Here is a 17,729-nt window from a genome sequence, read left to right on the forward strand (position 1 = left end):
TTGTTTGTGAGGGAAGATTAGTGGTCTAGATTCACCTACAACGGAGGTGTTGTGAGGGGTAGAATTAGGAACTAATTCCGAGGACAAAAACTTGTAATCTTACACTTTGCTCAGTCTAGTGAAGTTGGAAATCCTACTGAGGTAGGGCGTAGTTTTTAATCCCTTGAGCAAGGAGTTTTCCACGTAAATATATTTCCTTATTTACCTTTCATAATTATCTGTGAGAACAGTTCAGGGATCAGGTCTCCTAGACTATTTTGAATAAAACTCTCAGGCTGTAAACTAGGCAACGGCGAACCCGTAGGTTCTATGACATATGAATATGAAATAATATATATTAGACTATTTTCTCAACGTCTAAATGTATAACATTAAATTTGTCTTTATTTAAAATTAATAAATATAAAATTTAAATAAATACTAATTAATTCAATACTATGTCAGCAATATATTCTATAAATGCTATAAGGAGGTTTATAGTGGTGATGCATGGGATGTGGGTACCGACTAGGGTTGTAATTGGTGGTGGTATGGTGTTGGCTGATGGTGGTGGATGGTGATAGTAACTAGTGGTGGTTGCACTACTAGAAGAAGAGATTTTGAGAAATTTGTGTAATAAATAAAAATTTGATTTTCCCACTTCATTCCCACCGAACCAGCTCACTGGGAAAACACATGGTGGAAAACATGTTCCCATTGAAATGCTGGGAAACTTTTTAATTTTTCCGTGTGAAAACACTACTATTTAAGTTTTTTCTCACTGACATTCAGTAGGAAATAGCCAGTGAATATTTTTCAGTGGGAAAATAGAGATTTTTTAGTAGTGTTGTGTCTTGCAATAATAATTAACGGTGGTGATTAATTATGACATAGCAGTTTACTTAGTCCACATGGGCTTTTGTTTTCTCAGTCCTCATTACATTAATAATCAAAACGGACAATTGGCAGAAATGACCTTATTTCGGGGTGATCTTTAATTTTTGTCCCTCAAATTGCTAGTCTTTAATTTTTGTCCTTCGCCTAAAACTCCTAGGTTCCAGGTTTGAACCCCAGCTCAGTCAAAAATTTTAAAAAATTTCGCAAGATAGAACTTGGATTCGCAAGGCAGAGTTTTGCCTGCGAAACTCTGCCTTAAGGCGGAATTATGCCTGCGAAACTCTGCCTTAAGGCAAAGTTTTGAAGGAAACTCTAGCTTTAACTTATTAGCTACTTAATTCTTTCATTTGGTTTCTCCTGAAGGTCTTACTCTTCTTTCCATGCTCTTGAGCTTTTATTGGTAAGCTCCATGCAATGCTGTCTTTAATTTCTGTCATAATGTTCTACTTCTTTACATTTTTGTTGAGCTACAGTACTCATCTTTCATTGTAAAATTTTACTGCAGCGTATGGTTAACTGTTTAGTTTCATGGATGTTGCAGCATGGAAACATATGTATGTATATATTTACAACAGTTAAGATGAATCGTCTGGTTATTAGTGCCTTCTTTGCCTCTGAATCTGCCTTGCGAATTCAAGTTATACCTTGCAAAATTCTTTTTTTTTCTTGAGTGAGCCGGGGTTCCAACCCAGAACTTCGGTATATTAGGCGAAGGGAAAAAATTAAAGACCACCAATTTGAGGGGCAAAAATTAAAGACAGTGCCTTTGAAGGGCAATCCGCGCAAAAAAAAAAAAAAGAATCAAAACTGAACATAAACAACTAACCCGACCCTAACCCATAACCCTAATTAACCTATTTTTGAGTTTGAGTATTATGTATATCTTGTAATAGAGTGGAATATCTGTAGAAGCTTCGTATAGGTGCACTTCTTGCCCAGTGAAAAGTAATGAGGCTAGTCTCTCCCCCTCCCTGAAAAACTCATAAATTGTATCTGTTAAAAAGTAAATAATCTGTAGCTCTATTTACATAGAGAAACTTCTTTTGTTCTATAATAAAAGAAAGATAAAAGACATAAAATCACCCCTAAACTTGCATCGAAAACTCACTTTAGCAATTTAACTTTACATATACTTATTTACCCCCCCCCCCCCCTCTATTGTTGTCGGAGGTGAATTTAATACCCTCTTTAAATTGCATAACCAATCTTATGAGGGGCAGTGTATTAAACACGCCGCCACGTCATATGCCACATCAGATTTTTTTTCGCTTTCCATTTTTTTCCCACTTTTTCTCACCCATCGTCTTCTTCTCTACATCCTCTTCCATCGTCTTCTCCATAGACTTTTTTCACTTTTTTTGCTCTTTCTTGTCTTCTTATTAGTTTCTCTCTCTTCTCAGGTAGTCATTAAGCTAATTGCTAACCCCTTCACTTAATTTCTAATTTTTGTTGAACTCTTTTTTTTTTCATTATAAAAATTAATTTTTTTATACAGAGATAGTAAACACACTGTTTGACTCGGAATATTTATCGGAGCTGACAAAGCACCCGTTAATCCGATCGGGTTCGTTCTCAAAAGAACTATCAAAATGCCAAAGGGTTGGTCGGGTCGGGTTTGGGGTCGGTTCTCTGCTCCAACGACCCCTCCATTGGTAAATTTACTTGCGTCGCCGGAGATTGCGGCTCCATCAAGGTGGAATGCGCTAGAGCTGGTGCTATACCGCAAACGAGTTAGATGAAATTTACCCTCAACAACCGAGGATTGAATTTCTATGACGTCATATTTGTAGATGGGTAACCTTCGGATTGGTATGGCTATTTGTTAGTGAAGGTAAAATTAAAATTGTGGTGTTGTGACGGAAGTGTGGAGAAAATGGTAAAGGGAAAAAAGATAAAGAAAATGATTTTTTTTTTTTTTTAAAAAAAACTAATTAAATACACTTAATTTTATCTAATCCAATAGAAAGATGACAAGTGTTTAATTCTGCTGCTTTTAGCATTTTTTTTCTTCTTCTCACGCTGTTCTACGATTGATAACATACTCTTTGCCGGGTCACCTCTTAGGGGGATATTAAATTCACTTCCGACAACAATAGGGGGGTAAATAATATATGTAAAGTTAAATTGCTAAAGTGAGTTCTCGGTGCAAGTTTAGAGGTGATTTTATGTCTTTTCTCTAAAATAAAATTACTACTCTTATTTATGTAGATATTGGACCCCATTTATATTAATCTCTGCCATCAATATGTTATATATTTAACTATATTTCGTTACATCCTGTCAAATTCTCTGTAAATATATGTACCAAATAATGCCAAATTTTACTACATAGTACTTCCTCCGTTCCAATTTATGTGATATAGTTTAACTAGGCATGGAGTTTAAGAAAAAAAGGAAGACTTTTGAAACTTGTAGTCTAAAACAAGTCAAAGATATTTGTATGGCTGTAAATCATTTCATTAAGGGTAAAAATTAAGGGTAAGTTTTAAGTTAAATTATTTCTGTTATAAATATTATTTATTTATTGTTGTGGATGTCTATCTTTAGGAGAAAAGTTAGGGTTTGTGACTTTGGGACCAAACTACTTTTCCCTTATAGATAGAGGGGTTCTCTTCATTGTATTTTCATCCCTCAAGAGAAATAAGAACTCTCCTATCTTCACTCCTTCTCTACAAATATTCTTGTTTTAATTTTATTATTTTATAACACGTTATCAGCACGAGTCTCTAACCTTTTATTGGAGTTTAATCCATATTAATACTACCGTCTTTGGAAGTTTGAGGGTGTAACCCGGGGCTTAGTAAACCTTGAAAAACAATTGTGTTGGCCAGGTAAAGTGATTTGAGCATCTTGCTCATTATTGTTGGTTTAGTATTTTTAATTCACTTCTAAGATTACGTGCTATGTTTAAATATTAGTATGTCGTGGCTAATTTGGTACTTGTTTTTAGAAAGACCACCAGATGTTGCATTAATACTTCACGAGTCTAAAGTATCACTAAATTTATACTAAATTTATTTATATTCATGATCATCAGAAGTGATGATTTATACATAGGCCTCTATATTGTGATTTATACCGAAGATATGTTAGAGAAAAAATTCTCAATATTATATGTGTCTCGATTTGCTCCTGAAGCAGCAATATCTTAAAATAAGTTTTAAGCTATTATAAATTGATATGGTTAAGGTACGTTCAGAAGAGGTAGAATAATTGGAGTAGTATGACTTTGAAATTTACTCCCGAAGTAGTATGAATTTATGATAGTTTTTAAATGTTTATTTGATTACTGTTTTCTTTAATGACACCGGCAGTGTCTACTTAAGTTTCCTTCATGAAACCAGCAGTACATGTCTAAGAAAAATATTTGATAGTACAAATTAATGATCAAGATCTTCAAAAGAGTCTAATTATTTGTCTACAAGAATCATGACATCGGTAGTGTACAAATAATAGCTAATTATGGAAAATAAATTGAAAGCTCCTGAAGAGTTTATTTATTATTGCCATTCATCCTATATCGTAATATACAAATGTGTTATGACTGAAACACAAGTTGTAATCAACCCGAAGTTTGCTAAAGTAAATGACTATCATATTGAAGCTATAAATGATAGGTAGATTAAATATCTTCATAATCATAGTGAGTAAAAATTATGTATATGAAAGGTTACCCAATTTGTATTACAAATATAAGCATGATGAATCACATGCCACAATAAACCTGAAGTTTATATTGATATAAAATTTATGTCATAATAAATCAAAAGTTTACTAAAACAAATAGCACATGTCATGTAAACTTGAAGTTAACTAGTATAAATAATTTTCAGTTGGCATGAAGCAATTTGGCCATCCCGATTCAAATATGATGTGTAGATTGAGTATTCGACGTATATTGAAGATCTAGAAGATTTTTCAAGAATTTGTTTCTGTTGCTTGTTCTCATGATAAGTTGATTATATCAGCTCATTAATATTGGGATTGAATTCCCTAAATTCTGAAAAAATATAAAAGATGAATATGGGCCCGTTCACCTGTTATGTAATATCTTAAATAGATGCATCATGAGATGGTCACATGTGCTCTTAGTGTCAACATGCAGTTTGACATTTGCATAATTGATTGCTCAAAATAATTGAGTTACGAGCATAATTTCCATAGTGAAAAAAATTATGAATATCTAATCAAGAAAGTGCCACAATAAACGCTTCATCTTGATAATAAATCAAAAGTTTACCAAATAGCACATGGTTCATATCCAAGCTAGTTTAGCATTGAATGCCTCCAATAAATAGCTAAACCATTGCTTATGAGAACAAAGCTTCTTGTGCTCGTCTGAGCTATGATATATTGCACACAACATCACTTGTATGCTTCAAGACCCATAAATTATGATAAATTCTCCCCTCATAATTGGTTCAGGGTCAGGAACAAGATATTTCCATGTAACGGTTTTTATGTGTGGTATATGATTAATTAATCTACCATGATGCACAAAGATGGATTCCCTCAAAGAAGATGGGATAGGTATTAGTTTTTCTAACATAAAGGGGATAATAAGCAGCTATGAAATATGTTGTAAATTATTATTAGTCTGATTCTCATTCAAAGATAATTAAAGTCAAATGCTAGAAACATTTGCTGACCTAATGCTAATTTCATATTTCAGATGCAAAATGCTCCTATTAAAATTAATGTCCCTAAAGGATAGAGTCTACACCATGAATGAAGTGTGGTAGACCAATCGGTTCCGAATGGAATACTCCTTGAAAAAGGAGAGAAGCAAATGATCAAAATGACCATAATGAGGAGGCACTGTGCTATTGAAGACCCTATGACATAACACTTCATGAAACCTCATGAAAGGTTAAGGTACCTGAAAATAACGAAAGTGATGAGATCTCAATAAGTTAAGTCGCATTGTGTACCGATACAAATGATATATCGTCGACGATATCTTTGATACAATATAGCGCGCAATATTGTAGAGATTATGAGGATTAGAATTTTACGTCTGTTAAAGCATGTTGATATAGAAGTAATTACCAAGTAAAATGACACATCTTGGTGCATAAAGCTTATTAGACCTACAGTCTAGACACAAAAAAAATGTCATGCATTTAAATTTTAATGGATATTGTCACTTGATAAAAGTTATATGAAAATTCTTGAAGAATTTTAAATGCCTGAAGCATATACAAGTTCTAGAAATTTGTTCATAATTCTTACATGAATTAAATCAAGCAAGGTGAATGCGATTTAATCATCTTAATCAATAATCATTGACCGAGGGTCTATTTATCCTTACGTCTTTGTGGAAATAATAATCTATCATATTGTTGGTGCAAGTTGATGGCTTGAATATTATTGAAACTCTTGAAGAGTTCTCAAAAGTAGTATATTATCTGTTAAAAGAAGTTGAAATGAGAAAACTTGCAGAATTCTTTGGTCCTGGAAGTACCATATGTTTATTCAATTGATGCATTTATATATTTTACTATAACTATGAGCCTGATATAGTTTTACTCCTACATGGAGATATTGAAATAAGATCAATTGCAAGTTTGATATGGATGTGTTATCCTAACAAATATTAATCAAATTTATCGAATATACAGAGCATTTATGTAATCGCCAAAAATGTTCGATCTTGACATGTTATCTATTTCCATGAAGGATTATGGTCATACGATGTTGTTCAATAGGACAATCAACTCATACAAAGGTAACATTAGTTTATAAAGCAACTCAGAAATGTACTCGGCGTGATTCCAACAATATTATATGCCAATGATGCAACTCTATCAAAAGAGTGGAGATGCAACATACACAATCCAAATAAAGGGAGGATTCATAAAGGAGATAGAACAAATCACATTTCACTAAAGCTTTTTCTTCACACGAGCTCCAGAAGAATGGTGATATGAACGTGCAACAGATTCGTTCAAGTGATAATATGACTGATTTATTCACCAAGTCTCTACCAACTGCAACTTTCGAGAAGATGGTGCACAAGATTGGGATATGAAGATTCAAGTTTTTGGATTGAAGTTCTCATCAAGGGAAATTAATACGCGTTGTGCTCTTTTTTCTTTTCAAGGTTTTTGTTCCACTGGGTTTTTCTTGTAAGATTTTTCAATGAGGCAATCAAAGGGCGAATTACTAGAAATGTGCACTCTTTTTTCTTCACTAGAATTTCCCACTGGGTTTTTTCTAGTAAGGTTTTAACGAGACACATTATCAATAAAATATACATCCAAGGGAAAGTGTTATGAATATTATTTATTTAGTATTGTGGATGTCTATCTTTAGGAGAAAAGTTAGGATTTGTGACTTTGGGACCAAGCTACTTTTCCCTTATAAGTAGAGGTTCTACTAATTGTATTTTCATCTCTCAAGAGAAATAAGAACTCTCCTCTATTCTCTCTTTCTCTACAAATATTCTTGTTCTAACTTTATTATTTTATAACAATTTCTAAATATAGAAATGTATTATTCTTTTTGGTACAAACTAAAAGGGAAAGTGTATCACATAAATTGGGACAGAGGGAGTAATCGAATTGCACATGAACTTTATCTTAATTGAGAGTGAATAGAGTTAATTCAGGTTATGGGTTAGGGCCAGTTTGATCAGTGGTTTATGCTAAGTTTTGAATTATTAATGTCATGTGGACTGAGAAAAAAAGTCCATGTAGACTAAATAAATTGCCACGTGTCATACTAATTCGTTTGCGACTTTTGAAGTGATATAGAGAAAATTGAGTGACCTTATTGTTACAAAAGAAAGAAACATGACTTTGTTAAATAATTTTCAATAGTTGGATGACCTTCTTAAGTAATGAACTCACTCTAATACAGTGGGGGAAAATACCTGTCTTGAAGACACGTCAATTATGTGAAACCATCAGTACCGCTAGATCATAAGTCTCGATGTACGAAAATTGAAACAATGACGATTCTTGTATGTTATAAGATCCCAAGCCAATATGTTGGAGATTTACTCGGGAAAGGAAATTGAAAAAAGATTGATAAATCGTAAAGTCACAAAATTCTCTAAGCTTAATGAGGGTAGAGTTTAACTGGAAGACCCTTGGCAGGAACAGGCATTGGATCAACAATAATCTTTTCATTAGGAATAACGTTTTGCCACTTGAACCTTTTCACAATGTGATGCATGAATACAAGTATTTCTAGTCTTGCATACTCTTTTCCAGGACACATCCTAGGACCTCCTCCAAATGGCACAAATGTAAAAGGAGCTGGTCCTGATCCCTCGAATCTTGATGGGTCAAACTTTAGAGGTTCTGGGAAAAATTCTGGATTTCTGTGGGTCGTGTTGGAGTTCCAATATAGCTGCATTATTAATTTGTAGCACATTAAATAATTTCTAAAATGTATTTTACTAATTGTTTTTGTGCAAAAATGGATTAAATGAATCGGCGGATTAAATTTCCTGTATAATCACTGAACTTTAATTTACACAATAAACAGTAAAGTGGTCACATGATTGTTGCCTACTATAAGTCTATAACAGTAAAATGACAAAGTTATATGTAGTTTTACACATTAAAGAAAGGGAACTTTAACCTACTGTAATAGTAAAGATACGACATTGATGGGTGATTTTGTTGTTGTATATAGTGGATAGAGTTTAATTTAGTGGTGTTACCGTTATATTGGATAACATTCAGTTACTTTAATTGGATAAAAAATACTTTTGTGATATGCCATTACAATATTACAATTTAGTGACTTCACCGTTATAGACTTACAGTGTGTAAACTTCAAGTTTCTTTAATGTGATAAATATCGGTTCGTACTTTACGGTTATATTGTATAAAGTTCAGTAATCATACATGAAACTAAGAAATTTCAAAAGAATCTGGTTATTAATATATACCTTCCATCCTTTGGGAATGGAGAAACCATTAAACATGAAATCAGCAATGGCTTCTCTGAAAGCACCTTGGAGAGGTGGTGCAAGTCTTAAAACCTCACATGCCACGTTCCAAGAGTATTTCATCTTCTGAAGATCATCCCAGGTCAATAATTCTCCTGGTGCTTTTGACTTGGCAATTTCCATTTGCTCTGTTTATCCATAAGTACATCATTGAAAAGGAACAAAAAAAGAAAAAAGAGAGAAGAAAAAGACTTAAAATTTATATTCAGCATTTGATTTAATATGTGTATTGATCTTTAAATTAAATTATCGTTTCCTAGATAGGAAATATTTAGAAATACAATCTATGTTTTGCCGGCCAATTTCATCTCACAATGCATAGTACGTCTATTTGCTACGGACATGTAAAAGAGCTTGGCAGATGGCCAAACATAGAAAAGGATTTTGTCAATTACTGTATTGTTTGTGCAAATTAAAAGCTTTGTCAAGATTATCAGAGGATATATAAAAATGTAACGAGCTGATCATATTTTAGTTAACAATAGAGACAAAAAGGGTGGCCAATCTTGGTCGACATTTTGTAATAGAGAAATTAGGTGATAAGCAAAGATTTAATTTGAGCAACATAATAGAGCTATAAAAAATAGCGATTCATTTTCTATGTTACATCTATTATATAAGTGATCATGTAAGGAATGAATCATAGTTCATTGGTAAAACTCTTACTCTACATTTCAGAAGAGTGAGATTCAAATTCTAATGAAATTCATGGGAGCTCTCAAAGAATATTAAAAATAAAAGTAAAAAAGACTAAAGAAGACAAAATCGCAACTACCAATGAGAGTGGCAAAACAAAAGGAGACAAGGTACAACTACATCAACAAGATCCAAGAAGAATTGATGAAGTATCCGGAGGTTTTGGAGCTGTTGGAGGAAGAAGACAAGGGGAAGAATCTAATTTTTTATCGGGCAATATCAAATCGAGCAGGGAAGAAAATTCCCATTTATATGATGAAATCCATATCCTCTAAAATCTTTCAATATTGAAGGGATGAACTTTTTAATCAAAAGTTATACAACACGTGCAATTTGATCACAATTCGATTCAAATAACAACAACAATAATAATTATAGTCCCTCTGCTCAATTTATACGACACTCTCCCCTTTTTAGTTTGCCAAAAAAGAATGACAACTTTTATTACATTTAGAACTAATTTACCTTAAACTTCTCATTTTATCCTCAATAAGATGATTTACATTTTTAAGTGTTTATTTTATAACACAAGTTGTAAAAGTTTCCTTAAACTCCAAGCACATCAAACATGTACAACCACATAAATTGAAACTGGAGAGTAGCAATTTTGTTAGAAACTACATATTTCATACAGTAATTGAGAAAAGAAGCATATACACGGAGTATAAGAGAACAAATTAAAGTAGTGATATATAATTAAAGTTAATATTGCTTACCATTATAAACAAAGTAGTGATATATAATTAAAGTTAATATTGCTTACCATTATAAACAGCTTCATAAACGTGAGGAAGCTCAGCAAGAAACTTAACAATTGAAGTGCATGCAGAGCTAGCAGTGTCATGTCCACCAACCAATAAACCTAATATCTTAGCAGCTATTTCCGACTCATGCATGAATTTCCCACTTTCATCACTTGTCAATAGCATGTGTGACATTATATCTTGTGTTGCCGATGCTTTTCCCTCCGCCAAATCAATCTTCCTTTGCCTTATGATCGCCAAAAGATCCTTTCTTATCAAATTCGAAGCTTTGATCGAACGGTTATACGCCGTTCCTGGTGTTAAAAAACATAATTAAATAAATAAAAATTAGGTTCTCACATGAAGAGCATGTTAAAGATATATTCTTCCATTTCAATTTATGTAACACAATTTTATTACTAATGCGTTGCTAAAAAGAATGACATGTTTCTACATTTAGAAATATGTAACTATAAACTTTTCATTTTATCCTTATAAGAAGCTTTTATAGTTACATAAATATTATGACACGTTTAATACCATAAATTTCAAAAGCCTTATAGACACAAATACTATGACATATTGTGGACACAAATTTCTGAAGTATATCCTTCTTTACTTAAAATGACATGCCTGAGGCAAATTATATCACGTAATTGAAACTGATGGAGTCATTAAATAAATAAACGTGTGATTTTTGTAACAGGTTAAATTTTTAGATGAGATGATCACACTCTTCCATACCTGGCAAGTCAATTGGGATAGAAATCAATCCAGCAGCCAAAACATCAAAGGGTTTTGCAAATTTAGCAACATGTTCAGGATCTTCCACGCTCACAAACAATCTACAAGCCAACCAGAAAGTGTATCTTTTTGCAAGAGGGTAGACTTGCACTTGGCTCTTGTTTTCCCAGCATGACTCAAAATGGCGTTTAGCAATTGAATCCATGATTCCAACGTAACGTTGAAGAGCCTCGGGCTTGAAGAAATTCGGAAGCAATCTTCTAACTTTCATGCCTTGTTCATTTATACTAGTCGTGTTTTGATCAACCGAAGATGGGAAAACTTTGTTGATGGAATCAGGCCACCATACTTGTACGAGTTTGTTTTCATTCGAAAATAAGAATTTGTTACCCGCAGCACCACAAAAGACTGCTGATTTTTCCAATAAAAGGTGAGTTTTAAAGACACTAGAGGAGTACTTAGACATCCTATCAAAGATGAATTTTTCAGGGTGACCTTTCCAACCGGTCGACAGAAACTCGAGGGTTTCTCCAATGAATGGCCATCCGGTCTTTCCTGGAGGTAGGGTTCCGGCCAAGTGTGACGAGTTTTTATTGAAGTAGAGAAGATTAAGGGAGAGTGAAACCAACAAGAAAAAGATACTAAGGATAAAGAGAAAGAAGAACTCCATGTGTAATATTAGTTAATTAAAACCTTTTACGTACCACAAGAATAGAGTGAGTTTTGGTAATTGAAGTGGGCACGTATTTATAGGGAAGCAAAGCAATGGAGCTAAAAATAGGCTCTTGTGCTTGGAAGCAAAAATAGCAATGGTCAAGTTATACTGGCTTAAAATTAAGTATGTTTTATTTCGTAACTTATGACTTAAATGAATTAGTGTGTGATTGTCATCGAGGAAATGTTTTCTAAATTTGTGATGTCTTTTTTTTTTTTTTTTTTCCAGAAAAATAAGTTTCTTGAAATTCAGAAAAATGACTTCTCTAGTGGAAATAAAAAATACAAGTTTTATAAGTAGCGTTCAACCGTGATTGACTCCTTCCGCCCCATAGCGTTGACTAGATTTTGTGTAAACTCTATTGAGACAATATTTTTTGCTTACTTACCTAACGTTAGAAAATTATTTATTTCCTAAGGAAAATATTTTTCAGAGAGAACATTAAATCAATTCATACCAAACATACCGTAAATGTTCTTTTCCTTTTTTTGTTTTGTTTTGCAGTGATTAAATTATTCACTCTCTCAACTTTTACTTTTTGTTTTTAATTAGGCGTCCCTTATATATTACTCTGATACTAATTATATGTGGTTTGTTGGTTTATCCATCAAGATCTAGAGTGGGGAACATGGTTACTTTTTTTTTTTTTTTTTTTTTTTATCCTTTTGGGAATTTTGTTGGTGGATGTATACATTAATGTAAGATGAAATCACATGAGGAATTGTAAGATTCTATACATGTATATACAAGAAATATTGCTGATTATTCTTGGGTGTGAATCCAAGATAAGATGTGAGAGTAATTTTTAAATCTTATATATATCATAATACCCCGTATAAATTGAAGTTGGGTTTTGAAAATTTCAGTTAATTGTCTGGTAATATAATAATTTGTTAAGGAAATAAACTGAACACTGATGTCCTATTGCTAGATACCAGCTTGTTGCTACTGCAGGGTGGCAATTTCAATCCAAAAGAATCTTTGCGTTACTCTCCCCGTATTGATTTATGTGATAGGTATTGTGGTATTTGATTCGAATAGCAGTTGACGGAAGAAAGAATTTTAGATTTTATGATTTTAAATATGTTCCGATTTTTATATAGCTATATGTCATTAAGGATAAACTAAACAGTTTACAGTTAATAAATTATTGCTTCGAAAATATAGATATATGACTTACTCCCTCCGTCCCAATTTATGTGATATAGTTTGATTGGCACGGTGTTTAAGAAATAAAAGATTTTTTTTGAAACTTGTGGTCTAAAACAAGTCATACAGACTTGTGTGACTGTAAATCATTTCATTAAGGGTAAAAGAGAAAGTTTTAAGTTAAATTATTTTTAAATATAGAAATGTGTAATTCTTTTTGAGACAGACGAAAAAGGAAAGTTTATCACATAAATTGGGACATAGAGAGCATTATTTTCTGAACAAACCAATAAGAAATACAATGAAATAGGGGAGAATTAATTTAATCTTTTTGTAAATGATTTGGATATTAATTGGGTCAAATTCAAGACTCTTTAATTTTGTACCTATGGTCACTGGCTTATATCGTTCCGGTTTTTGCTACTTCTCGGTCAGAATACTGTTTCTAACAAATAAACTAATCAAGTATATACTTTACCACAAAGAGAAAACAGACAAAAAGGGAAGATGAAAAATTTAAACAACTTATATGTCTAAACCTCCGGAAGAATTCTCTTGTCTATTTGATGGAACAGAAAATATTCCTATCCCCATCTCTCCCCCCACCCACAAAACCCCCCAACAACTAAAAAAGAAAACCATTATCAGTGCCAGTGCCATTTGGAAGAGCTAGAGACATTTCCGGCTTTCCGCTAGCATTTATTAACTGGACACAAGAAAACTCCAAGAAGTACTAAATTTTTTATTTTCAATTAATGTTCAATTTTGAAGTATTAGGTGCATTAAGCATTTAGCCGTTTTGTTGTGGTATGGGTTTGAAAGAATAATTTTAGCTAGGTTTGATTTTGGGAAGCAATACTCATATACTTGTGTGTGCAAAACAATTTTTTTTGAAACCCTTAACGCTTATAATTACAATTTAGTGGTCATTATTGAATCTTTCCTAACGCGACATTATCTCATTTTATTGGGTGAAAGTCATTTTTTCACTTTCACCCCCCAACTTTGCTTTAAAAATCAAACCGCCCCCCTCCCCCCCCCCCCCCCCCCCCCCCAACTTTGAATAATAGTCATTCTTCCCCTTTTATGCTAATTGACTTTTTGAAATTCCTGTTTTACCCTTTCGTTATCAACTTGTCTTTTTTTCTTTTACTTCATCTCTTTAATCTATGTAACAAACTTCCTATAAGAAAATAAATATTATTTTCGAGATGAAAAAAGAAAAGTAAGAAATACTAGTTGAGTATATTACTTAATGCCGTTCTATACTGAAACAAATGAGAAGAATAAGAATTTTTTTATTCATAATAATTAAAACTCTGGTACTTATTTATACAAGTAAAAAATAACATGTAATAATACCTTTATAAATATATTTCAATGCACGTAATACAAAATAATTAATAAAAATAGAGGTATATTCCACAACAAATTCCTAAAAGATTACCTATTATATTATAAATAAATTTTCAATTATAATTCAAAATATTCTATTAATGACAACCAAAACTCGTTTATATATATATATAGAAACACACACACATACACATGCATGTACATACATAATATACACTTAATGTCTGTAACATTAAAATATCAATCTTAAAAAGTAACACTTGATTTTGTGATAAATTCATAAAAGGATTATTCTACTTATAATATGAATTTTAAGTAAAAATCTACAAAAACCGAGGTTAAAAAAATAAATTGTATATAATATAAAAAGGTATTACATAAATGGACATTGCATAGGATAAAGGGGGGAGAATGTCTATTGTTCATAGTTAAGGAGGGAGTTTGATTTTTAAAGCAAAGTTGGGGGGTGAAAATGGTTTTATTTTTCTTTAACTAAGTAATTTTGAAGAAGATTATAGAACAATATTGAGTGTATGTAGGTTTTTTTTTTTTTTTTTTTTTTTTTTTTAAAATGTTTACTCTTCACTTCTCTACGTGAGGTAGTGGCTTCATCATATGACCATGCTTTCTTTATTTAGATTCTTTATGAGACAACAAAAATTATGGCAATGATAACAACAAACGAAAACAAGCAATTTTTAACGTTGAAATTCTCCAGCGGAAAAAAACCACGATCGTCTCCAACTCTTATTGTTCAATAAAGGAATAATCCTTCCCTAATATTCAACTATAAATGTAACGAAAAGATAGATTCTTGTTAAAGCTAAAGATAGTTAGAACATTTTCCAACATAAATTAAAAGATTATATTTGATATTGTGGCATATATCAAGAACCTAAATGATTGCAAAAGTCTTACTCTTTGATCATTTTTTAAGTATACATATTTTTTATCGTATCATTTTTTTCTTGATATGATTGACTTCTCATATTGAGTGAGTTTTCATCAGATAATCAAGAATCACTTTCTCTATTTTTGTGTACATGAAAAGTATAAATATATTCAATTTAAAGGCGTTCGCACTACTCGTTCTCAAGCATCAAGTTTTTCTTACTGTTCTATGACATTGTCCAAAAAATAGGGTCTATTCTCCAGCAATAAACCCTATGCAACGTATCAAGCTTTCCAGGCTATTCATTATATGTCAAGGAATTACTGATAGTCGAAACTTTTGGACTTAGGATTGGTGATGGGTAAACCCAAATATTTCAAACTCATGGTCGCAACCTTCACATATAGTATAGGCGAAATATTTTCTTCATCTTCTGAACACACATAGTTGGAGAAGAGAATTTTAGACATATGATGGTTAATCATTTGTATCTTGAGATATCATAGAAGAAGTGAGAGAGGATGTTATTAATAATGTAAGAATTTTGGGTGCTTGTTTATGCAAAAGATTATGTGAAGATGAAAATGAAGATTATTTTACCAGAAAATTCAGGCCAAGGAGAGATTTGTTAGGGTTTGTCCTGAATTTCCTACTTTATTTGGATTCTACCATAACTATGTTTTATTTCAAAAAGGTTTTCTTCGTGGAAAAAGTTTTCTTGGTGAAAAAGATCTCTTCCATATTTGAATAATCCTTTCTTGGAGGAAAAGTTTCAGACTTCTATAATTGTTGGGTTCGAATTAACAGGGTGTCATGTGGAAGCTTACAATCGCAAATCTTGAAAGACGATAATCAGACAACAAAAGAACTATGCTAAAATAAGCATAATGTATATTCTTATATGGTTTGATCAATTGACCTACATATAAAAAACTAGTAAAATAAAGAGAAACATAAAAACTATAGAGGGAATAATCTCCCCCTAAACAAGACTCTTTAAACGATTACATTGTGGATGCTATTGTATATTTTGTGTGAGAGAGACGGACCTTCAATTTATAGAAGTCCGAAACTTTTGCTCCAAGAAAGGATTATTCAAATATGGAAGAGATCTTTTTCACCAAAGAAACTTTTTCCATGAATAAAACACAGTTATGGTAAAATCCAAATAAGGTAGGAAATCGGGGCAAATCCTAACAAAAATGAAATGAGAAGTTGGAGGCAGAGATCTAGAAGCATAATCCCTCTAGCCTGATTGATTAGTTTAGAACTTTAGATGAGGTCTCTCTATACAAATAACAAAGTTGAACGGAGAAATTTTTTCCATTAGCATCTATTTATGGTAATAGACATATGAGAAGTGATAATACAAGTCATGATTATATAAATTATATGATCACATCATGCAGATCTGCCGATCCATGGCATGTATGAAAAGATGAGAAGAAAGAGGGTAAGAGAGTTTCTGAAACAGTTGTCCGTTACAATGTATTATTTTTGTACGTAGAAGTTATAAGACGCAAATAAACTTTAAAGATCAACACTTTTTGAGAACTCCCATGTTAATCTTTTAACTAGTAGCCATACTGTCTACCGGAAACAACCTCCCTACCTCCCAAGAAAAAATAAGGTCTTCCTACACTTTACCCGTTGTTGTTATAGTAACTAAGGCACACTAGGGGAGTCCAATTCTTCTTGGACCAAAACTTTCTTGATGTAGGAGACAGAAAACTCTAATCCAACATGTAGGGGACGAACAGAAAGAAGGTGGATTCATTTTTTACAAGGAAATTGAAAAGAAAAAAAGATTATATTTTACAAGGAAATTGAAAAGAAAAAAAGATTAAAGGTTAATCAAGGGACACTGGTCCCGGCGGGGCTCGAACCCGCGACCTTCGGCTCATAAGACCAACGCTCTAACCAACTGAGCTACGGGACCATTTGACTAGCGAGCGACGAGGAATTTATTTCATCCATACGTTGCATTGTCGTTCCTAGAATGTTAACTTTACTCTCTCTTTTTTTTTTTTTTTTTTTTTGGTTGTTTATAGTTCTTTCTTTGTTTTAAATGTTTTACTGCCTCCGTCCATTTTTACTTGTTATGTACTCCCTCCATCCCATATTAATTGTCCACATTACTATAAATATCTTCTTCTTTTTTTTTTAGTAAATCACATTACTATAAATATTTGTCTCAAAATACTTGTCCCTTTACAAAATTAAGATAGAATTAATTAAGTTTTTCCTACTTTGCCCTCAACATTAATTATTTTCTTAAGTAACCAATATTGATTAGAGTGCAATTAATTGGAGAGAGATAAGGGTAATGTAGTAAAAATACACTTTTATTTATGAGTTCTTAAAGGGCGTGTAAAGGGGAAAGTGAACAAGTAATATGGGACGGAGGGAGTATTGACTTGGCACGCCTATTAAGGAAAATAGAATAACAAATTTACTATACTACCACGAATTATTGCTAAGTAATCTAATGATTGAAATCAATAAAACATTCTTTAAAAGTTCTGCAACCACTAAGAATTCCTTAAACTCTACAACCCAATTATTAATGCTAAGGGTAAATTATGTATGAAATGG

General features: G+C 32.3%; 1 protein-coding gene and 1 non-coding gene across 2 annotated transcripts; both read right to left on the reverse strand.

Annotated features, from left to right (window-relative positions):
- Positions 1-7,938: 7,938 nt before the first annotated feature.
- LOC132037813 (beta-amyrin 28-monooxygenase-like) lies at positions 7,939-11,692 on the reverse strand. Its single transcript, XM_059428445.1, has 4 exons — positions 11,023-11,692; positions 10,299-10,592; positions 8,780-8,967; positions 7,939-8,232 (listed from the first exon to the last, which is right to left on the reverse strand). The coding sequence occupies exons 1-4, from the start codon at positions 11,690-11,692 to the stop codon at positions 7,939-7,941; spliced, it is 1,446 nt and encodes a 481-aa protein (XP_059284428.1).
- A 5,307-nt stretch (positions 11,693-16,999) lies between these two features.
- Positions 17,000-17,073, reverse strand: TRNAI-UAU (transfer RNA isoleucine (anticodon UAU)). The gene has a single exon. It is a non-coding gene; the product is annotated as a tRNA-Ile (tRNA).
- Positions 17,074-17,729: the final 656 nt, after the last annotated feature.

The sequence above is a fragment of the Lycium ferocissimum genome, chromosome 11 (genome assembly GCF_029784015.1).
Source record: "Lycium ferocissimum isolate CSIRO_LF1 chromosome 11, AGI_CSIRO_Lferr_CH_V1, whole genome shotgun sequence".
In the NCBI taxonomy this organism is placed as follows: domain Eukaryota; kingdom Viridiplantae; phylum Streptophyta; class Magnoliopsida; order Solanales; family Solanaceae; genus Lycium; species Lycium ferocissimum.

Excerpts from the sequence above, each read along its gene's own strand:
- LOC132037813 (XM_059428445.1), bottom strand. The coding sequence starts at position 11,692 with ATGGAGTTCTTCTTTCTCTTTATCCTTAGTATCTTTTTCTTGTTGGTT. Across the intron at positions 10,593-11,022 it reads TATCCCAATTGACTTGCCAG|GAACGGCGTATAACCGTTCG; the intron begins GTATGGAAGAGT and ends TTTTAACACCAG. Across the intron at positions 8,968-10,298 it reads TTATGAAGCTGTTTATAATG|AGCAAATGGAAATTGCCAAG; the intron begins GTAAGCAATATT and ends ATGGATAAACAG.